Source organism: Strix uralensis, chromosome 1 (genome assembly GCF_047716275.1).
Source record: "Strix uralensis isolate ZFMK-TIS-50842 chromosome 1, bStrUra1, whole genome shotgun sequence".
In the NCBI taxonomy this organism is placed as follows: Eukaryota; Metazoa; Chordata; class Aves; order Strigiformes; family Strigidae; genus Strix; species Strix uralensis.
Genome location: NC_133972.1, coordinates 64,026,882 through 64,051,373, shown reverse-complemented (window position 1 = coordinate 64,051,373; position 24,492 = coordinate 64,026,882). Strand labels below are relative to the sequence as shown.

Here is a 24,492-nt window from a genome sequence, read left to right as displayed (position 1 = left end):
GGACTAACTAAAGTATATGATATAACCTACAGAAAACCAGTATTCCATGAAATTAGTAAAGGAAAGAAATCTATGAGAATTACTGAAAAGCTGATATACAAGAGTGGAAGGAAAAGACAGGGAAGAAAATAACTGAAAATGAGATTTTTGAAAGAGACGCTGAGCTGGAGGGAAACAAAAAAATATGGGACAAGTGGCAAGATGGATGATACTCAAAAAGCACTGAATTGAAACAACAGAAAAAATGCAGATTGTAAGATATACTCAAAGTGGAGTAAGATGTCAGCTGTTCATTTAATTGCTTATAATTTACAAGATGTTTTAAGACAGAGATAACAATTATTGAATTGGAATCTAAGGTGAACAAAAAATTCAGAAAGACAGCTTTGAATGGGAATTTGAAATCCTTATTTAGAAGTCAAAACCACAGAACGTTCTTCAGGTCTGGGTCAGATTGTGAACGATTTTAGCTTTGGAGACTGAATAGAGTTGAAATAGTCAAATAAACAAGCTGATAGGGACAAAGGTAAGGCCTTCAGAGACCAACTCACAAAAGCTGCACAAACAAACAGTGTTTGAAGACAGTATTAAACAGACTTCCAGAAAACGAGCTAATTAAGAGTGCAGATTAAGGATTAAAATCAATAAAATGGATAACAGAGAAACACAATACTGTCAGAGAAAGACTGTTCAAGGGAAAAAAAATTAAAGAACGAACAAAAAAGTGATTTCCAAGGCACTTAGCTGAAGTTTAACCAAAATTATTACGCTTATTTGCAAAAGGGTTTAAATATGCTAAATATTGTACGGCATTTAGTAGCTTCAGTTGAAAACAAATAGGTGCACAGAATACAATATGATGAGAAGAATCACAGTTTCAAAAAGAAAGGGGGCTGCCATTTGTAAGGCTGTAATAGGAAAGAACAATTCTAGAAGAAATGAATCAGCGTAAGGGACAGAGCGAAATGGTTCATGCAGAAACACAACACTAACAGAGCACTACTGGATGCCTGCATAACTATGTGCATAACACAGGGATTTCTTTGTAAATAGAGTAACTTAGAAGAACGTAAGAGCTGACGTAACAAACGTGCCAAATAATAAAAAAATTCAAAAGTTAGTTTTTTAACATACAGTATTATGTGCTTTTGTACCCTTTATTTGTAAAGCATGTAGAATTAAGTTTCAGAATGAAGAAAAATTTAATTCAATTTCACGAAAATTGTACAACAGAGGCTCCCAGCCTTAATATGCGTATCACTGGCAGTATCAAGCATCTCCGAATTAGTAAGTGATACAAACTCCTCCCTGCCTCTGTGAGCATGCTTACTTGAGCCACAGGAGGAATACATGCACGCCGGCAGCTACCAAAAACTGTTACCAAAATCAGTTGTAACTAGCTAAAGAAAATCAGGCAGAGCTGGTCCCTTTGCCTCCTGCAGAAAAAGAAAACAACATCAAGGGAGGAAGAATGTGCATGGAGAGAGGATGGGAGTAAGTGAGGAAGGGATGAAATTTGCAGATGTGGCATATGACATACAAGGGCAAATGAGAGAAAGGCAGAAGTGATGGGTAAATGGTTGAGAATTGCTTGTCTAGGAGTGATTATAGATGAGAGATGCACATAACTCTCCTGAATGTGCAGGCATTACAGCACAGAGGAAAAGCTGCTGCTACCTAGAGCAGCTGCTAGTACCCAGTCATGATAATACTCAAGCAATCTAAATTAGAAAAAAATTTCTACAAGGCACAGCAATACGCTGGGGGACATATGTTATAACTTGAGACCATACTAAAAGGAACCTGATGAAACACTGATCAGAGATGATTATTTCAGAAGAATCTAGCAATGAAGGTTTATGGTATACTGCTTTGGAGCAAATCTTACATAAATATCAAAAGCCAGAATGTGGTATGTTCAAGAGGAAAAAACTATTTGTTTCTGTTTCCTGAAGAAGGTGACTTTGTGAGATTATCAGATTAGATGACATATGGAAAAGCCCTTACAAATTTAAAAGTTTCCATTTTCTGAAGCAAGAAAAACGGAAGCTCTTTCTCAATACCTACATGTTAGAAGCACTCACTCTTTACCTACAGTAAACTTGCAACATATTAGTAATTTACTAGGTTGAGGGGCTCTTGCTTCTTCTAGAAAGTAAGTAGTTAAAAAGCTTGTAATAATATTTGTAACACATCTGTGATACATCAAATGGAAAGAGCAAGAACCATCCCAGTAAGAATCCCACAATATGGTACATTTTAAGAAGCTTTGTACTGTTAACTAGTATTTTTTCCTCTAAGTTTATCAAATGCTAATTGTTCTCATTTTGAAACAAAAAGATCATAGAAAATTTTCAAAGGAGTTGTAGAAGAATTAATGAAAGACCAAAACATTTCATATAAAAGTACATGCAAGTATTTTTATGAACATGCATCAAATTCAGACATGCAACTGTGCAAATGTACACATGTTAAAGAGGTATTATATATACTGAGTCAAAACATAAAAGAATAAGCAGAGAAACTTGTCTTATAAAAAAAGGTGAAAAAAACCCTACGAAGAAAGCTTGGGAACTCCCTAACAGGTCTTGCAGGAGTAGTTCCTATTCCTCAGAAGACAAACCTAAGCAACACAACTTCACGAAGGTGCGTAGGAAGGACTAACTCAGGGGCCAGCTTATGCCTGGAAGTAAAACATCTCTGATACCATTTTCTGAAGCTGTTCTGTCTCACATATTATGGGTTTTAATTATCTCTAAAAGGTAGCTCTGCCAGCTTAAAAGAGAAAGGGAATATTTCTTACTTGGACCTTTTTAAGCGTCCAAAGCTTATTATCAAAATAAACAAAAATCCATGTTGTATCTGCAAGTTCCTTGGTTTTCCCATTTACAAAACCTCTTTTGAATTTTTGAAAGCAGATCTCAAAAATGAAGTGACTTGTAGAAATACATAAGCATAAGTCATTCTTCGCATATTGATAAAAGTATTACACAACCATGTGTAGTTGACAAGGGAGTATATAAACCTCCAAGGTCACGTCAGTTACAATTACTACCACACTATTTTGAGGACATGCCAGTGTAAAGGCACATTAGGTGAACTTTTCTTGGCAGACCTCTTGAACATGTCTCACAATATCTTCAATCTTGATCAGGAAAGCCAATCTTACTGACATCTTGGTGGATACGAATATTTCTTGAAACATTTGCTTAGTTCTTATACCTTCCTCCTACCACACTCTCATGATACCCCAGTAAAGGGCTAATGTGAACACTTTAACATGCTATTACCTACAAATGGGTATAGGTGTCAATGCTCTGTTAAAGTAGCAGACTGAAGCAGAAACTCCCCTGAGCTGACATGCACAGAAAACAGACCTGGGATACCACCCTTGTAGCAAGACCATAAATCATGTCATAAGCCAATCTAATTGCTGACAGGCCACTCACAGTAACATTAACCAGTACCATCCCCCAGAACCAGATGCTGTAGCTGTGCTTAAAGACAAAAACTGCAGTAACCGCAGCTCCTGAAGTACCACTGCTACAGAACTGTAATTCAGACTAATGAGGAAGTTGGTATATATATATATTCACTGATAACATGAATGGAGAAGAGCAGAGTTCAGCAGAAAGAACTACAAATTTTAACTAAAAAGAGTGGTGACTCCGGAGTGGTGACTGAAGCTAGGGAGGGTAGAACTGGTCTTAAATACTGGAAGAGCTGAGGGAGGGGCATTAATAAAACATGAGGGAGGAGGGAAAAATGCTTATACGGACTGTTGTTACAGCTACTGCTGCTTCAGACAGCCTCCAAGTACCGAAATATAGATGTTTGTCTGCTTAGAATTGATTTTCAGATTCTTTTGAAGTTAATAACCTTAGAGAACTGGGCTTTCTTCCTTTCACTTGACAAAGTGAGATGCCTTTTACCCTTACAATACCAAACGCTTTTAGTCATTTTACCAAACTATCTTCAATAAATCTATCCAGAATTCCCCCTGCTAGGTTTTCTTTGGCCTTGCCACCAATCGCTAGAGGGTGTGAAAGAGCTGAGGATACTTCCAGAAGGGACCTTAAAATAAACATGAAAAAACTCACTTCTGCCATGAGCCAAATCTCCACCAGAGAAAAGAACCGTAACACATTCCCAAACCTATTTATTGCAGTGTGCAATCCTGCCATTGGTTTCCATTGTCTTCTTACCGTTTGTTGGTGGTATGTATGGCCTACAAATGGTACAGTCAAAACCCATATCAGCTATGTTTTCCACTTCCTCCTCTGTGTTTAAGTTCTGACAGATTGCATGCATCCATCTAGAAATTAAGTGGGGGAAAAAATACAATTTAAAGGAAATATGTGGTGTTTTAGGAGACCCAAATATCAGTATATGGTCCAAGTAAATGTGAAATACTTGTTTAAATTCTTTTAGGGAGAAATGATGACTCAATCAGGTTCTCCATACACAGCATTCCCCTACAGTGGTGTGTGTTAAATACTGTATATACAGTATCAGATTACCTATTTCCCTTCACAGGAAGGAACTCTATAAAACAATGTCCTGGAAGCAAATATGTATTCGTATTATAAATTTCTCCCTATATTGCAATCATTTTAACTACTTACTTGATACAATTATCTAGATTTAGCCTCACGACAATGGTTTTGCAAGGTAAATTAGTTTTATTTTTACAGAGGGGGAAAATGAGGCACAGAGTGATTAATTAATTTGGCCAGAGTCGTATAGTCTGTGGTACAACTAGGAATGAACTAATAAGAGACTTCTGAGACTCAATCCAGTGCTCTTTACCACAAGACCATTCCCTTCATCTTTACGCTTTTATATTAGTGGAAAAAAATTAAAATATGCCTTAAACAGGAAAAACCTGTAAAATATTAGAAATCCTTACCGATCACATTGTCTACACTGAATTATAAGCTCTTCATCTCTGTAAGTGCGATAGCAGATTGGGCAGGTAGACAAACTTGCGCAGGGAGCACACTGTGTGTAATTATTTTGCCATTCACATCTTAAACCTGGAGAAGTTGCTCCACAGTGTCTGCACCAAACACACCTGCAGAACAGACAAAATGATCTATTACTTTCAGTTCACAGGAAGATTATTTTGTGGCTTTAAAATCCTTCTACTTAGAACTGGGTGAGTAATTAAGTTTTAGATCACTAACCACTGGGGGCAGAGGGGGATTAATTTCAAGTCAAATAATATTTTAATTGAATGAAAATGGTATTGTTTAGATTTTGAACATTACCAACATTTTTTATACTTTTTTAAAGAGCATTCCTATGTAAGAATTCCCTTCAATCTGCAGAAACAGGCAGATGGATGTTTGTAACAGCTCAACAGGTCAAAGGAGTTCCTGCTTCCAGTTGCCATTCACTTCAACATATGGAGACTTAACAATATGAGAGGTCTAGCCTGTTTGTGTTTCACCCAGGTAAAATGGATGGTTTTCAGAATGTTTTATTTTGAGAACAATTTGGTTAAGCACTCATTCATTTTTGTGACTGAATGCTGGAATGAACATTAAGTTGGATTTTTTTTTTTTTTCTTTGCTAAGAGTTCAAAAGAAAAATTTTGTCCACCTCTACTTACATGGGTTTTGGCATGAAGAAACAGTATTAAGACCAGATAACAGTTTCCCTATTAAATTGATAATAGAATGAAACAATTCAAAAGTATTTTGTTTGCTTTGTTTAATACACCTGACTTAAACACAATTGAAACATTATTACAGTTCAATTGACAGTGCAAATATGAAGTGACAAAAAGAAACAAGAGGCCAGCAGTCAGTATTTCTGACCCCAGAAGCAAACACACCATTTGCACTTCCAGCCTCCCTTTGGAACTGTTTGCAGGGGTGGATCTAAGCAGTATGTGTGGTAGCTGATGTCGCAGTCATCACAGAGGAGCAGTCTTCCTGGATCTGTCGCTTTCCCACAGGCTTCACACACTGTGCACTCCAGGCACCTCCAACCTTTGCTAAGCACCACTTTAGTAATCTGCAAATGGCAAGGTGAAAATTATTTGGAAACTGCTCTGTGCAGTGGGATCCTTGGATAAATTAAGGTCTGGCGAGGGGAGCACAGGATGCTCTTCTGTGCACACTACACACATCACAAGTAACTGTTTATCAACTAGACTTTCTGAAGCTTCGCTAAATGGGAATGCATTAAATAGAAAGAAACTGTAATTACTGACATCTGATACTGTTCCAGAATATAACTTCTTCGGATAAACTAGCATACCAGAGAACAAATACTGCACTGGATCTGCATGTAGGACAGTTTACTCCTTACAGGAGTAGCTGGTCCTGTAGGGATGAAGGAGAACACACAGCTGCTTTTTTTCAGCTACGTAGTAAAGCCAAGATTCAGGTCACTACTGTGAAAGATACATCCTGTATATTTCCTAAATTTTCTGTGATAACCAGTGCTGGGGTTTTTGTCATCTGAAACAAACAACTAATTTATTGTAATTAATATATAATGTAAGAGTAGTATATAAACACAAAGCCAAAGTTGCATGAAATACGCATCCGGCATTTTGTTAAGTCCATTTAAAATAAAGTTTTGTGACATGTTTAAAAAAATCCCACATTCACATAGATGTATTATATAATAAACAATCAAGAATGTATAGTGTATATATTGCAGTAAATCGCTTACTACGTGCTTGCTAAGTCATCTCATACCATTCAAATTTAATTTTCACACATTCTCTCCTAGACTAATGAATGTAAAATGTATTAACTACTCCAACTGCTGTCAATTCTGACAGCCAACAGACAAATTGAATCAACTAAACCTTATGCCCCTAGTAAATGAAGATGCAGTATAATTTTTTTCTTTGTTTTTAATTCTGCTTGTATTTAGGTTTTAAGCTTATATCTCAAACTGTTATTTTAACCAACTGCTGGATAATCAGTGCTATTTATGGTTGTGAAATTACATAAAGGTTAATTTCTTTTGAGGCAATGCATTCTATAAAATGACATTTAATTAAAGTCTTTCACAAGTCGCATACAAATAATGGTCACATTAGCTGATGAATATCTAACAAGTTAATGACTCCCATAATTACCACAAAACCAAAGGCAGCACAGTGCCATTAAAGTACAATACGAAAACAGTGTAATCAAGTAATTTTTTTATGTAACAGAAGTACTCACCTTAATACTGACACAGTACGGATGGTAACACTGACCACATTGAGAACAGGCAAGCAACCTGCCCTCAGCACCTTGGCCAAAACTCCCACAAACTACACACATATCCTGAAATGACAGAGAATAGCAGATTTGCAACACATGCCAGACACTGCATTCTGAAAACATAACTGTAAGATCCAACTAGCTTGCTGTGTAATTTAACTCCTAACAAGGATATTCATTTACTTTTCTCTAATTAAAGCAGAAAAACAAAATGAAAATACAGTAACTATTATCCTAACCTGATGGAGAGTGAACTTGTCACTGTTAGAGAAGAGGACAACTGTATTATGCATTGAGTTTTCTTCCTCATCTTTGTTAGATGAAATATCCATATTTGTGACCTATTAAGAAAAACACAAAACATAAACAGCAAGCACAGCACATTTTCTAAGACATGCAACAAGATGAAACTTACTCTCTAAATATGCTAATTTTTAATAGTACCAGAGAATAAGAGGTTTGCAAGTATTTATTCATTCAGTATGGACTTTCATAAAAAGCTACCTTCATCAGAAATTACTGTATTAATTCACATTTTCACATCAGTACAAGCATCATCACTATTTCAGTTTTACATAGACACTCCCTCTCCTTTGTTCGCCTTTACACACCACCCCATTGCACTTTAAAATGGAAATGGAAGGAAAGAGGTAGTCTAAAAAAATCACTAAGCAGAAATTGTCATACTGTGACCAGTCTGCTCTGTTCTCTACATATAAACAATGAAGTTCTTCTCATTGAAAAGTTAACTGCAGCGATATACTTTTGAGTATTAATTCGAAGAGCAACTGCAGAAGTGTACTTTGTCACACAGTGCCTAAAACGCGGTTTAGCTAATGTTCCAAGTATGTTAGAGGAATAAGCAAGAGTTCTGAAGTTACAAGAGTTAAGATACTCTCCCTAAACAGTTTATTTATGAGGTTTATCTATTTTGCCCATAAAAACTTGTACCGAACTTGAAACGGCTGTTTTGATCTCAATCTATAAGCTCTTACTGTAGACAGCCGTTCTCCTTTTGATCAAGAGATTGTTACTCTGACCTGCCCTTTATTAATTCAGTGTACACATGTACATAGATTCTCATGAATAAAAACAAGAAAAAAAGACTTCAACTGTGTTCTGACTTTCATGCAGATCTTGCTATGCAGAATTTGCTATCCATGAATTTAAATTAACAGGCCTCACTATTTACTCTCTGAACCAGTAGCGGCCATGAAGTTTGGAAGATAAGAGCACACAGTTCTATATAAAAGAACAAAAGCATGATAGAGAAATATAACTTTGTTTTACCAGCTGTTGTAATTTTGTAAGTGTGGATTATTTTAAATTCAGTTTAAGTCTTACACAGATAGTTTTGTTTAAATAATAAATAGTTTACAAATCCAAACACCACTCTAGAGACAAATGCAAATATCATTACAACAGCTACAAGAATCCTTTTGATACACTGTTGCTGAAAATCAGCACTGACTGAGAAACAGCTAAAAAGGGGATATATTGTAATGAGTTTTAATTACAGTATGGTTGAGAGCACTGCAGCTGTAACTAACTAATTAACCAAAAAACACCCAAAATGCCTCTTGGTATGTTCAGGGAGAGCTTTTCCCTCTCATGTATTTCCACAGGTTCCTCAAAGTTCTTGGAACTGCTTGCACATACAAAAGAACAGAATTTGAAGGACTGAATCACTGACATTTTGATGCTTGCTTAATGCCAGCCATAACCCAGCTTGAGTTAACCTGTAGCCACCTTCCTCCCCATTCCCAATATATACCAAGATATTTCCAAATTTGTGTAGTTGTCCACTGGTCATGATCTCATGCTTGATTAAGAATCAGTTTGTGCAAAGGGGCTGAAAATACTCCCATTTCAAACATTTATCCAGCAAAAGGCTGGTCTCTTGCTATAGTTGCCTTCATCTATTCTAAGAGAAGACAGCCACATCTCTGCTCTAGAACTCTGAAGGTGCCATTTACTTGACAAGTCAGAAGATCAAATTTCTATAGGAATTGTGGAGACTGATGCTCATTTTGTATTTATAGCAATTTACCTAGCTCAATATCCTCTGTTCAGTTACCAAAATTTTTTGGAGTTTGTTCTATAAATCCCACCTGCCTTTGAAGTATAAATCTGTGCTTTATAATCACAGAATGAGTTGGGTTGGAAGGGACCTTTCAAGGTCATCTAGTCCAGATGCTCCTGCAATGAACAGGGACATCTTCAACTAGATCAGGTTGTTCAGAGCCCCATCCAACTTGGCCTTGAATGTTTCCAGGCATCTGCCACCTCTCTGGTCAACCTGTTCCAGTGTTCCACCACCCTCACTGTAAAAAATTTCTTCCTTATGTCTTGTCTAAATCTACCCTCCTTTAGTTTAAAACCATTACCTCTTGTCCTATCGCTACAGGCCCTATTAAAAGGTCTGTCCAGATCTTTCTTATAAGCCCCCTTTACATACTGGAAGACCACTAAAAGGTCTCCCTGGAGCCTTCTCTTCTCCAGGCTGAACAACCCCAACTCTCTCAGCCTGTCCTCAAAGGGGAGGTGCTCCAGCCCCCTGATCATTTTTGTGGCCCTCCTCTAGACGTGCTCCAACAGGTCCATGTCTTTCCTGTACTGAGGATTAAATTATATGTGAATGCCTCCAATTCAATAAGGTACCTATGACTAGCCTCAGTGGAATTCATCCTGTATGTTTAAAATTACATATTTGTTTATGAATCTTGACCATCCAAAGCTGTAGAAGGGAACAATGATAGAGACATTTGTTCCTTTCTCAGATCCCAAATACCACGGTATTCCAGGAAATTATTATATAGGCAGCAAAAAGTGGCACAGTGATGTATAAACTCAAACAGATTGTATGTAAGAACACAAAACAGCAGCTCTAAGTCTGAGGCATTACTTCATAAAGACATAAAAATTATTAAGTTCTTCTCTGAACATGAGGAAGAGGATGCCTCTCAAAATCTGCAGGGCTGACTGATAATCAAACTTTGAAAGAAATGTTCAAAGAAGCCAAGTCCATGGCAAGGAAAAAAAGCTGTAAATTTTTTGAAGTCCAGATTTCCAACAGTTTTTAATACCAAAATCTCTCCTCTATGAGGAGCAGACTGGGGCTGCGTAAGATTTAAGAGTTTTAAAAGGACTTCAAGTACAAAACAGCTTAAGTGAGCAATGACTTGCTTAGAATCACTTCAGTGCTGTAGGAATGGGAGATGGTGAATGTACCTACCTTTTTCTCAAAGCTTTCTGGGAAGAAGTCATGTACCAACTACAGAATATCTGACATTTGATCACAACAGAGAACTTGCAGCCACATTGATATATGTTACATTTTGTTAAAGAGTCAAGGAAGTTTTAATTATGGTAAATCTCTGAAGGCATCAGCAAACCTGGGGACAGGGAAATCTGACTGACGTAGCTTACTTCATTACCAAATTCTTTTGGCAAAGTCCTTTACCAATGCTCCTTAAAAAAAGGTAGACTGACACAGAATTAGAGGAATGGTCCCTGTACTGACACAAGACACAAAGAGTAAAATAAAGTATCAGTTTTCTATGTGGGAGAACAGCACTAGTGGAAATCTGGTAAGGGATGTCTGCTAACAGGCTGTGGCGTTCAACACGCTCTGCGTGCAATCTGAAAAATCAAGCAAGGAGCAAGGTGACAAAGCTTGCCAACAATACTAAGATATTCAGAGTAATAAAAAAATGAAAGACAACTGTGAAGAACTGCACAAGAACTTCATAACGCTGAGTGCTGGGCTATAAAAAGGCATTGAAAGTCCAGAATGTAAAAAAAATGAACATGACAAAACAACTTACAAGGATAATAAAAAATATGGAATAGCTTCCATATAACGAACAACTCAAAATACTGGGATTCTCCAGACTTGCAAGAAAAGAGTGGAAGGAAAAGGAGGAGAAATTACAGAGATCTATAGAAACTGAGTGCCATCGATGGAGGAGGTGAATAGAAAACAACTCTTCACTGCCTCTTCAAATGTAAGAGCACTAAGGAACAGGCAACTAAACCAGCAGGCAGCAATTTAAAACAACAGGCTGATGAGCTGTAGAACTAAAAAAGGTTAACATGGTTTCCAAAAGTTTTTACAAAAGTGAATAGACAAATTCATGAAAGAAGACTCCAACATGGGCTGCCCAAGACAAAGATACCACCTCCTGTTCAGCAAGTCCCTAAGCCATAAACTGTTCAAAGTGCCTTCTTCCCTAGGCCTCTTCTGTTTCTGCACTCTTCCCCCAGCACTCAGTTTTGGTCCCCTCGGTAGAACCTCTGGTCTGATTTGCTATGGCTGCTGTTACACTCTTATGTGCAAGCCTTGCTCTCCCCTTTTCTATTCCAGAGAGTGCTGCCTTTACCCAGCATGTTCTCTACCTGAGGAAATGGAAGGAATACTCTAAGACTCCCAACAAACAGTCATCCCTTTAAGTGGCAAGAACGGCACATAATTGCTTCAGGTCCATTAATCTACAGTGCTCTAGTTCTTCATCACAAACACTTACTAATAGCCAGGCTTTATCAAATACCTCTGCTTTTTAGTGCTCTTTGGTTTTATATAGCATTTAAATACAAGAATCAGAGCTGAATCAAATTATATTATCAGACTACAATATAACTTAAAAATAAATGTTCTTACCCCTGGAATGACTACAGTCCCAACTCCATTCTTCAGTTTTGATCTACCTCTGCCACCTCTTCCTGAAAGACCTGCACCACGTGGCCTCCGCTTCCCTGGGAATCCTGATCCACGGCCCTATTCAATATAAGACAACAATTTAAGTGCAACCCAAAGTTTTTTTGTTATATGGGATTCAAACTTGTTCAATGCATCTAGGGAAAAACATAAGTAAAAAAACACTCTATGATTTCAAGTGACTATAAACATACTAGGCTACAGTCATTAAGTCACTGCATAAATGATTGTAAAATACCTTTAACTACTTACACGACATAATATTATCATCTTTATCACCAGTGAGAAAGCAGCCAAAACCAGAAAAGTATATTTTCTGCTCAGAAATAACTGGAAATATGGAAACGTGGGGGTTTTTTTCCCACAGTGGCAAAGTATCCAAAATAAATATCCTCTATCCTATGATTCATTTTTCTTTTGTTTTTAAACAGTCAGCTCAGACAGTCATGGGACTTCTGAATAGGGTCTGGACACTTGATTACTTGCAATCATAGATGCTTTTCTTACATTACGAATAATCAAGCAAAACCTGGAATTTATTAGGACTCAATCCTGCTTCCAAAGCGAAGCAGGAGGCTGGCTCCAAGAAACTCTCTTAATTCAGCAGATACAGAGAGAGCTTTTTTTATTAATTATATCAATTACACTCAGATCAACATTCCCCATAACATGATGTTTTTCTTACAAAATATCCACTTATTTTTAGACAGCTTCTTTTCCCCCCTTCCTTATTTTAGATGCAGACACACAGTTGCACCGTTGTGTGCTCTGAAGTATTCACAGTATGTTCAACTACAATTAACTATGGAAAAGCAAGTATGTTTTTAATAATAATTACCTGATATTAACATTGTGACTTTGAATTTCTTTTTTAAAAAAATTATTTCAAAATGAACTAAACACAAAGAGGATCCTTAATTCTCCCTAGTCACTTCCAGACAGAAAAAGAACATATTCACAATGTCCCCAAGTTCTGGCTGGTATATCAGGCATCTTTACAACATGTTTCAGTCTCTGATCTGTATAACTGATGATAATTATGGTATGTACTCAAATAAACACCTTCCCTACTATGAAATAAATAATGAGATTATTTATTGCATTTAAATCTGTGAATAATCTCAGCTCCTAATACAGCCCGCCTCCATCCACAAAGTATCCAAACGTTTGCTGGAAACCAATTTTAATACCAAGACAAAACATTTACTCAATAAAACAACTCTGATGGAACCACAAAGCTCCTTGGGGTCGGTGTCACCAACACACATGAACAGTCTCTACTGACAGAGACAGGAGTTCCGTGGATGGAAAGCAGCACTATGGGCTCAGTTACCAACATTATTTTTCATATGTCAACCTCTGTTTTAAATAAGATACAGAAGTTTATGGTTGTAACTAAAGGGAGAATCCAAACATCTCAATGTTAAAGTTTTATTAACATCCATCAATGGAAAGAGAAATTAAGTTCACTTACTCCTACACAATGAGGCAACGTAACGCGATGCTGTTTTAGGAAGTGAAAGGAAGGATGCTACTGATGGCTGAAGTATTTATATGTACTAAGGTGAGACAAAGTGTTGTCCTTACATATACATGGAGTTAATACATATGCACACACAGGACATACAAGCAACAATTTTTTAGGATGTAAACTCTTCTGGCACGTTTCTTATTTTGTCTGTTTCAGACCAGGTATCAGTATTGTTATTTTCACACAACTAGTAACAGGAGTAAGCACATACTTGTATCAATGTTAATGCTGAATATTAAGCTGAAAATTAATGCTTGAAGCAGCAAAAGCTAAGATAATGTCAAATTAACATAAAATTAGCATGAGAGTTAAAGTGAGATGAAAATAAATCATTGGAAAGCTACAACTATTTGTCAGAGTTTCATCATTTGGCTTTTTTGCCCTTATTTAAAAATAGTAATTCCACCTAGTTTCTTCAGGTGATTTTAATGGTAAATGTCACTGTGGATACAAGCTTTGGTCCATCTAATCAGGTAGGAAAGTTGTTATTTATTCCCCCATAAGCTAAGAACGATGTCACTTTGAATCCACTCCACAAGATTTCTCCACAGCAATAAATTCAAGCCACCCTTCAGATCTCTGCTGCTTTCTGTGCCTGGCTTACCTTACTGCCAGTCTTAAGGACATTTTCCTTCTCAGGTAATTTATTTTGACAGCTACGTAAAGCCAACCACAAAAAGTGAAGTACTTGAGACACACAAAAAACTGGTAATACAAGCTATGCCTTGCCACTGAAAATCAGGGCAATGCCATCATACTGTCCACTCTGGAAAGCATAGATTTTTTAACCTGAAAGCTCCAAAGTTTCAATAATTTTTAAAGGCCTTAAACAGCAATAGAATGGAAGATTAATTCAGTTGCAAGATACAGAATTTCATCACTAGTCTCTACAGCAGAAAGATAGCAATGGATACATGAAAATAAATTCAAATTATTTACCACTTTGATGCTCCAAATGGCACTGCCAGGAAGCTGTCTGGATTTAAAAATGTCCCGACCTTCTGAAATGTCTGGGGACCAGGAAGGTGGGCTGACTGTATTATTGGTACTCCAAGTCCCCTAGGATACGGTAGGTGAGAAAATAGATGTATAAAACTTCGCAACATAAAAAAAAAGAAAGAAAAAAAAAGAAAAAAGCAAGCAACAAAAAAAAAATCTGAAAAGCAAAGCACATGCAGGCATAGGCATTTCTACGTTAACTTAAGTAGTCAATTAGTTCGCTGAGTGAGAGGAAGGTGGGAAATTTTTAGGTTCTCATTGAAACATACACTAAAACAAATATTAACCTCCAATGGTTAAGTACAACAAAATGAGTTTTATAAACAAAGCATAATACAAATTGAAAGCAAGCAATCGTAACAACTTATACCCCTAAATTTTACTGCATCAAATGAAGAAGACAGTAGTTGAGATGGTAACATCCCCTTTTACACTTCAAATCACAATTTGAAAAAACAGATGGCCTTAGTCAACTTTTGAGTCTGAACTACTGACAATCACAGCAACAACTAGTTTGAGAAGCATGTGAAACAAAAGCAATATAAATAAATCATTGGGGAAAAAAAAAGAACAGCCATGGTAATCAACAAAGTATCTCTTTCCTGCAAGTTTGCCACAAATAAAGCATTATAAAACCCGCTACTGAGTTTTTTTCACCCCAGTGTTTCCATGTTATGCTGTGGTATCAAATTTTAACATGTTATTATACACATGTAATAATATACATCCATATGGTGTACCTACAAACTCTTTTTAACTAATATATTACTATTCCTATTTATATAGTTCCCATCACGGTGAGATATGTATAACACAAAAAAAAATGGCAAAATAAGCAGACAATGCTAAGATGGGCAAGAAAAAAACCCACTGAAGTTCCTCATACACATTAAAATCAGTGGAAGACTTTCTTGAACCCTGAGTAAATACTGGAGGAGATAGCCATCATAAATAACTTCATTCTAAATTTACATGTTAGTATAGTTAAAAGATAATACATTTTCCTAATTCTAAGTTTGTGAGAATAAGAAATAATGAATACCAAGGTAAGAAGTAGAACAGATGAAAAGTATAGGTTTACCTTCTTGAGAATGACATTCAGCAGTAGAATCACACAGATGATACACAGAGGAATAACCTCATGCATACTAATAGTCCCAACTATTCACACATGCATAACAGCTCACATGGGCAAGCCCAAACACATTTACGCTTTGAATACTGGGCTATGCAATAATAAGCATTAAGAAAAATGAGATAGCTTTGCAAAATGTGGGGTTTTTTCTGAAATGAAATATTCTCCATCAAGAATGTATGGGAAACAGTTTCGCTGGAATCAACAACTCATCAAAACATATATTCATCTCAGACTGTAAATAGGTATTTTGTTCACAGCTGTGCTGACTGAAACTACCCCTCAACTGATTTCAAGCCAGAAGGATCACGGGCAAGACCTCCCTAATCCATGTAAGGCACAGCCAGGTTAGCTCAATCTGCTGATGAAGGTGAGCGTGACCCAACATTTCGCTTACTCTCAAGCAGATGAGGAAAAGCTCATATGATGCCTTCTGCTTGCAGAGCTGGGTAGGCAGTAACCTACGGCTGCTCAGAGAGCTCAGTATTCAAACTGGCACAATAAATCCAAAAGAAAAAGCTTGGCAGTGACCTAAAAGCCTAATTACGCAGAAAAGTTTTAAAAATGCCAACATTGTTCAAGTGGCACAATCCACAGTGTGGACACAGTGGTACTCCATATAAATCTGCTTTCTAGGAGTTTACCTATGCTTGCATGGGAAAGGGAATATGCATAATATAGCACTTAAAAAAATAAGAACTTTACAATTCTGCCCACACAAGGCGGTAATTAGACATACAACCTACAAAGTGCTTAGCGGCCAGAAAACTACCTGTATGTTTTCAACTGCCCTTCATTGTCTCCCCTCTGCCAAGGTGCTTCCAAAAAATACTCCAGCTGGACAACTAGTGCCAGCAACTGCTCACCTGCACTTGGGCTACAGTGAGGATGCTTGATTAAACAGCTTACATCCTAAGATTTTGCTATCCCCGTTTTTTGCTTGACTTCGTTTACATGGTCATCATGCAGACAACTCAGCAGATCAAAAGGATCAATAACCTCTAACAGGGCAATAGTGTTGAGCTTCTGCTCAACCTTCTGCACCTGCAAACCTAGAGATGGACGGGACTCCCTGTTCACAGCCACGGCATAAGGGCGTAACATTCATGACATAACATGGGCACAACCGCACCAAGTCCGAAACGGGGGGAAAGAAAGAAAGCAAGCTTCCACAGAAATGGAGGTTTGATACACCTACGAAAACACATTCCTGGGGCAACTCCTCCAAAACACACATCACGCTCTACCTCTGCTGAACCACCTTGGGCTCCTTGCATGGCCAAGGAAGGGAAACGGGTGCTTGCAGAGGGCAATTCACCACGTGGGACAGAGGGTGTCAGTTTAGTCTCACCCTACGTGTCTTCTTCTCTCCAGCAACTCTAAAGGGAACCTCAAGGTGACTACAGCAGATCTTTAACACTGCAGATATCTGTGGTTGGGTGAATCCCACTCCTCAAGCTCGCGGCAAGTTCCACCAGGCAGACATGGCAAGACTGAAGCCTGATTTTGTTATATCAAGAGCATTGTAGTTTATGAATCACTTCTCTGTCGAAATCTCATGTTTTTACTAAGCACTGTCACACTAGTTAGCAACTACATCAGCAGATTTGTGGCAACAGGAAATGTAACTTTGCTAGACATGTATTTAATACTAAAGAACATTCCATTTTAGCACCATAAAGTTCAAACTTTCACTGAATTTTAGTTACAGTTTCCCTGTATTTCTAAAATTCATAATGCATAGTAACTTACAATTCTTATAGTTCTTATAATATGGCAACTCAAAGAAAATCTGTATAGCAACACAAAGAAAATCTATGTATTGCAAAAACAATCTTTACATCAATTTATAAGGCAGGCAACATGCTGGCTAAGGGTCAAAATTCAAGATCTCAAACATGCTGAAAATGCTTAATCAACAACTAAAACTACCTACTCTTATCTGGGACACACAAAAATTTTCTTTTTAAGAAGACACACTTCTTTAGTGATTAAGTAAGATTAAAAAGCTAATAGTACATTAAATCTGAATATGAAACAGTTGGTCTTGCAAAACAAAATGAATTGTATATGATTTATGAACCATATTGTTAAGAATTAAATTGGAAATTTAATCCAAGTTTTATTGTAGATCAGAAACATTTGAATTCTTGGTCAGATAAACTTAATTAAAAGCATACACTTCCACAGTACTGCGAACAAATAAATTACATCAAAGAGATGCATTAATTATATTTTGGCTTTTAATTAATGCCCATTACCACACAACACTGAAGAGAAAGTTCTATTCAGATCATTTACATCAGAACCACGGCAATAATTATGTACTGTGACAGAAACAGGAAGTTCTAATTCTCCATCATATTCTTGAGTCCTCGAAACTGAACAACACAGCTGCAAGTAAATTATAACAAAAGGAAACCCAATGTCAGCAAGGGTCAGGAGATCTCACTAAATTACCACTGACTGTGTTTAGCTGCTTAACACTTTATGAAATCTACTGCAATCACAACTGCACAAAGCTGGATTTGCAATTTAATATTTAATGTAATTTTAGGGTTGTGAACAAAATCTAATCAGTTCAAAATACAGCTCCCCTCATAAAAAACCCATAAAAACCGTAACATAAACTAATCCTTGAAAAAAACCTCTTTTTCATCTTTTTTTCCAACGTCTACCACTACAACAACATACTTAGTGGTACCATATAATTGAAGACAGAAAAAAAGCCCTAATACCCAAGAAAGAACATACATCCAAACCTACCACAGTGCTTTGCATTTTTCAGTGTCATTTTAGAAAATCTCTTAAAAGACCTAGAAATATGTAGTGAGCCATCTAACAGTGACCACCAAAATCTTCATGACGAAATGAAATACCTCTAATCACAGTATTTTCCATGGAATGCATTCTAAAATAATACTTATGGTATAACAAATACAGTAGAAGGTTATTATTCACTACTCTATTTTATTCTGCAGATCATTTTCAACTCTTTACCTACCAGTCTTTGATGCATATGTTGCAATGCCCTCCACTTACTGACTTCATATTATGCTTTCCAGTACACAGTGCTGTAGCAAAAATAACTTTCAAATTTGTTCAATTCAGATACAGAGAATATACCCAATATCATTCAAAGTATACCTCCACAGAAAAACAGCCATTTTCCTTGTGAAGAGTTATTTCAAACTAGATATACGTCAGATTAGTCATCAATAAACTTAGGTGATTATTTCTTTTAAGACTACTATTTCAGAAAAAAGAAATATGAAAAAGATCAGAGGTCCTGCTCCTGGTACAAATTTGCAGTTTATAGGCAAGGGTGGAGAATCTGCATGTTCCATGGAGAAGACACTGTGCAGACACAACTCTGAGGACAGCACTGTAAAAATTTTATCACGTTGGCAGCTACTAGTGAGTATCTCTGATCTATGAACAGCTATGTTTCAGAAATATATAAAAACCAGTATGGCTCCGTAAGGATAATGGAAACAGGGAAGAGACAGCCCAGGGACCAAAACCCATGGGAAGTCAGGATATCTGCCAGCAAAGTTTGGCAGATGGAGGGTCTTCTCACTGGGCTGGATGCAGATTTAAAGCTTACCTGTAACTGAAGGTATGGATAATATACTATCCTAACAAACACTGTTACTAGAAGAGCACCTTACTGACAGGAGTTCTTAGGCTGACACAGAAAAAAAACAGATTCTCCAAAGTGGAATAAGTTTGTAGCAGCAAAAGCAATTCTTATCAGTATAACTGTACTTACACATTGATTTATACATAGCTCCTCTTTTGTTTACAAGATGGATTTTCTCCTGTTGCTTCTAACCAAATAGTGATGCCTGCAAAAATGCTAGGGGGGAAGAGGGGTGGTGACGACAGCAACGCTGATAGGGACCTGGAAGGGTCTCATGAAGCCTTTTAAGCAGAATATTGTCTTCACGGTTTGCGAGATAGGTTTTAGTCCTTTCAAAATAGGAATGATGTAGCAGTGTTGCAGACACATCACTAAAGCCTATTACAAATGCAAACTACTAAGATCCAATACAGGAAATCACTTCAGACTATACATAACTTTGTATTTAATAGTAAAACTGAATAATTATTCAAGTATATTTCATTACCAATTCTATGAATAGATTTTGAAGAAAGGGATAATCATTCATCCTACTGCCCAGCACAATACATTAAATGAAAACAAATTTAAATCAGAAACTATTCCTTTACATGGATTCCCCTGACTACAGTGTCTTACAAAAAGGAGAAGCAATATATTCAGGATCCAGATAATTTTTTTTCCTATTCTTCTTCCTATGAAGTTCCATAAATCCATTACAATGGATTATTTTTTTTTTTTTTTTAAACAGGAACAGGACATTCCACCAAGGTAAACTACATATTAAAAGATTTAAATCTGCTAGGAGAAAGTGAAGAATATTGCCATCTGTGAAAACTGGCTAATGTTGGCTTGTCTTCGGGGTCCACAGAGTAATCAAGACTCTTTATGACTTATCTATTTGAAACCTGTGCAGTCCTGGACAAGCAATGAGTTCTGCAGTGACAGTTCCTTTGTGCAACAGAAGAACGCAGCTGTGGCACCAGTGTTAGCCTCACCAAGTATTAGGAGCCACAACCTCTTTAATCAGTGAAAATAACCCAGTCCTGTTTGTATAACTTTTCTCTCTTATTTTACTGCCCTGTAAGTCATGTTGCTAAGATCTTATTCAGCTGGTACAAGGTAACATTTGTATCACATAATCTAGGTCCTGACACAAAGCAACACCACAGCATTAGGTGTTATTTTTCAAACAGAAAAAAGCAAACCTCAGACCCATAAAATTAACCTGCTTTTCAGAAGGCAAAATTCCTCTTCAGTGGCACTCAGAGAAAAACCACACATTAAAAATTAGTAATTAAAAAAACCCAAACCAAACCAAAACAAACTTAGAACAATTTCTGTGTGCAATTCAAAGGCTAAAACATTTAAACACATGCCTTACCTACCATGGATTTGTCCAATTACATCTTGCTCAAAAGGAAAGCACCCACCTGGAACTGGACATTTCTAAATCTCTTATTTATACTCTACAGACCATCATCTGACAGGTTTCAGTCCCTCAGCCAAGCCCCAAGTAGGAAGTTAACGCGGCAAACTTACAGCACCAGAGATAATTTTGTCACTTTTTAAAGCATATACATATCTCTGCAGATATGATATATACCTTACTGCACAGTGACCTAGAAAAATCTAACTGCAGCAAAATAAACACAGAATTCCTAATCTGAGTGGAAGCAGAAATGAGGTCCTAATAATAAAGCTGGTTTAGAAAACATCTATTATATACAAGCTTTTTTTCTTTTTTTCAAAAGACATATCATCTACAGGTATGTCCATCATGAAGAATCAGATAAACAAAAGTAAAAACTGACCAATGAAGAGTCTGAAAAAGATCCCAAATCCCTACCAACTAGTTAAGATGAATTTAGATTACTGGTCAGAAAAAGTGTCTATTTTTCACTAATCAAGTATCCACAGGGTCTTCATTTTTTTTCAGTCCTTAGTCCAGACAATTTTTCACAGATTTCTATGAGATGCCAATCTGTGCTAAAAATGAATAATCAGTGGAAAGCAAGAAAGTGTACTGGGACTTAAAACAAAGTATGCATGTGCTTTTCTTACCAGAAAATTGCTATTTGCTTCACAAAAGTTCCAGCTCAATACGTGTTTTTAAAGTGCAAGACAAAGGTAATCCGAAATCAAAAGAAACCTTCACAGACTTCAAATATACTTTTACAAGACAGATCATGAATTTTACAAGTACCTTGTCCAACTCTCCAACTGGTACTGCTGAGCTGCTAAGTACCTTTTTATTTTAAAATGTAATTTGCAAACAGATTATATTGAGTCAGCATCACAGCTAGGATTTTGTTTTACACCTTACTTATAAATTATAATTCAACTCAGTTTTATTTGCACTACTTACACCACATATTAAGAGGTTAATGTCTATACTCTAGAGTACATAGAATATACAAATTGCTACTTTTACAGCTGGTTATTTTTTGTTTTTTAAGACGTGTATCTGTTCTGCTACAGACATTTAAAGTTGGGGTCAGCCTTAATGTTTTCCTCAGTGGGTTCTCTGATAGTTAACTAATTTTATTACCAGTATCATGATGCTGGCTCCCATGCAGAGCAGGGGTAAATTGCACAGCAAAATAAATACAACTCTTTAAGTATAGCAATACAATACTGGAACACAAAAGAAGACAAATAAACTTTCCCAACATAAACTAATTTTAAACTGCCTAAGAACCCAACTCCTCTTCAATATGTATAATAAGCTAAGAAAATAAATTTAATTTTTAGGACAGTACAAAGTATTAAGAAAAAAATATTTTAATCCATGCTTGTATATTAGGGTAAAAAAGAAGCCCAGAGATACTCTAAAACCTTCCAAATTTAATTTCTTATGTTTTCTGCCTTTATTATATACTTTTAACCTTTTCAGAACACTATCTCATACCTTTTCTTAAAAACCAAGAATTTTGAACCCTTACATAACACATAAAAATTGAAAGAATTATGCAATATATAAAAAGTTTTTACACTAAATTCAGAAAAGCATGAAATCATCAACCTAGAAGTCCCCAAGACTAAAAATAAATTGTGATGAGATCAGAAATGAAACACTAATTTGTTATACTGACATACTTTTTGTGCAAATTTTGCAAACACAAAATAAATCCTACAGATTGATGAACTATTATCCCTACAACTAAATGAGTTGAATATAGAGCAAGATGCTGCAGAAGGCGACAGCCTTAAGGATTTCTTTTCACTTATCAGATGTAATCCTAGTCAAATCACAACAATTTATACCAAACAGTTCTTACACGGTATTTGCTAATGTAACAAAATCATTAAATTATTTGCAACACCATTAAAAATGTCTGTCAAGATAATATCTGGCAGCGTGACAGAAACAGCAGTTGTTGCAGGTTTCGGAAACGTTAACACACTTTGAAAGTACTAGCCAAAATAAATGTATATATGAAAAAGATTATAAGGTTAAAGGCACAACATTACATATACCTGCATATGTAGCGTGTGTATTAAAAATACAGCAAATTTTCTTTTATTTTACTCTAAGCATGAGCTGAAAGAAACTTTTAATTTTCATTAGAGAACCTTTATGATGTCTGATCTCTCAATTACTTAACATGAAATTACCTTCTGGAAGAAATAAACTACACATTCATTTAGAAGAATAAATGCATACTACATCCTAAAAAATAGGTGAATTTAATGCATTATACTGAAGTTTGAACTATGTCCTTCTAAAAGTATAATGAAATATTTGCCACACTTACCTGTCTTGATCTGGGTCTCCCAGGAGAAAACTTGCGTTTGGTGATGGCTGGTTTTCCCATGCCAATTTTTGGAGTGACTGATATGTAAGTCGTTGGGAGAGCACTTCCAGCAGCAGAAGGCAATGCTGGGGGCTGACTGGGCTGTACATCTCGTGCAGAATGCAAGTCTAATGAAACATCGGGCGAGGAAGACACATTTGTCTTGCTTATATTAACCGATGGGGGAAGTGAGGGATAAGTCTCAGCTGGTGATTTTATAGGTTTGTCTCCAACTGGTGAACTATTTGCAACACCTTCATTTGCAGAAGTAGTTTCTACTTCTAGAAGAGCTGGTGTTTCTGACTTTTCATGGGTTTCTCCTTTTTCTACATCTTTTTGCACTTTTATTATATCCAGTTGTTGTTCTACGGGGATACAAATATCTCCTTTACTTTCAGTCTCCTCTATTTCTGGCGTCACAGTTATGGTCTCAGGTACTGAAGACAGAGACCGAGAGTCTACTGTGGATACTTCTGATACCTCCACACTACCTTGTGGTAGCTGTGTCTCTTCCACTTGTTTGTCTAACTCCTGCTGTATTACAGCTTGAACACCTTCTATCACTTCCATCATTTTCTCAGTCTGACTGTCACCTGATGCTGGTGTCTTTTGAGGAGACATTTCCACTTCAGCTGAATTCATTTCAACAGAGACTTCTGTTTCCAGTTCCATGGTCTTTTCTTCTGGTGATATGCCTGTAACTAAGTACAACCATATTAAAGGCTCAGTGCAAAGAAGAAAAACTTACACAGGCGTACCGGTCAACAAGTATACTTGGTACACATCAAGTACACCAAGTACATATCACTTTACTCAAGTGAATTTAATACGTAGCTTAAAATATACTTCATAAGTATGTTTCTTTGTAACTATCTTTATAGTAGTTTATGGTTTTAGTTCATTATTTTTGTACCCTGGAAACACAGCAGAGTAAATCACAAGAAAGTAGACTCAAGATTAATTTGTGAGAAATCTGAACACGTATTTTCAGGTAAGCAGCTAAAAGGAGCTTCTCCTTTTTCATTTCTCTGTATTGAAGATGTATACTAGCATACATTAATGTATTTTAAGCAACTGTCACAACACTTCCAAAAAGCAGACAGCTAAGAAGAACAGGACAAGTACAAATAAAAAACATTTCCCTCCTAGCACTCTTCCAGACTTTAGGAAATCACCTGAAAAACAGTTTACTAATATCTCATAGATTTCTTTCAAAAATATTTGTCTAGCCTTCCCTTGAACCAAATCAAGCACTTTTCACCCACAACTTTCTTCACCAAGGAGTGCCAGAGTCTTGTGTCCATTCCACGGAGAATCACAGTCTTTGCTCTGGATTTGGCTTCTCATATCTTTTGATGGACCCTGATTCTCTTACAGGCCATTTACTTTCTATCACACTTCCACTCCTAAATTCACACGGCTACAACCTCCTCAGCCACTACAGTTCAAAGCCTAGCAT

The 24,492-nt window shown here is 36.6% G+C and overlaps 1 protein-coding gene across 14 annotated transcripts in view; it reads right to left on the bottom strand.

The window, feature by feature from the left end:
* The window catches only part of KMT2C (lysine methyltransferase 2C), a 200,517-nt gene that overhangs the window by 61,440 nt on the left and 114,585 nt on the right, over positions 1 to 24,492 (bottom strand). For 12 of the 14 annotated variants that reach the window (XM_074868992.1, XM_074869002.1, XM_074868983.1 and 9 more), the window contains 8 exons: positions 22,995 to 23,734; positions 14,420 to 14,539; positions 11,893 to 12,009; positions 7,472 to 7,573; positions 7,191 to 7,295; positions 5,840 to 6,021; positions 4,910 to 5,074; positions 4,206 to 4,315 (listed from right to left, as the gene is read on the bottom strand). In XM_074868992.1, coding sequence (XP_074725093.1) covers positions 4,206 to 4,315; positions 4,910 to 5,074; positions 5,840 to 6,021; positions 7,191 to 7,295; positions 7,472 to 7,573; positions 11,893 to 12,009; positions 14,420 to 14,539; positions 22,995 to 23,734 — 1,641 coding nt within the window. The remainder of the gene's footprint in view (positions 1 to 4,205; positions 4,316 to 4,909; positions 5,075 to 5,839; positions 6,022 to 7,190; positions 7,296 to 7,471; positions 7,574 to 11,892; positions 12,010 to 14,419; positions 14,540 to 22,994; positions 23,735 to 24,492) is intronic. The other 2 variants (XM_074869030.1, XM_074869038.1) reach the window with 2 other exon arrangements.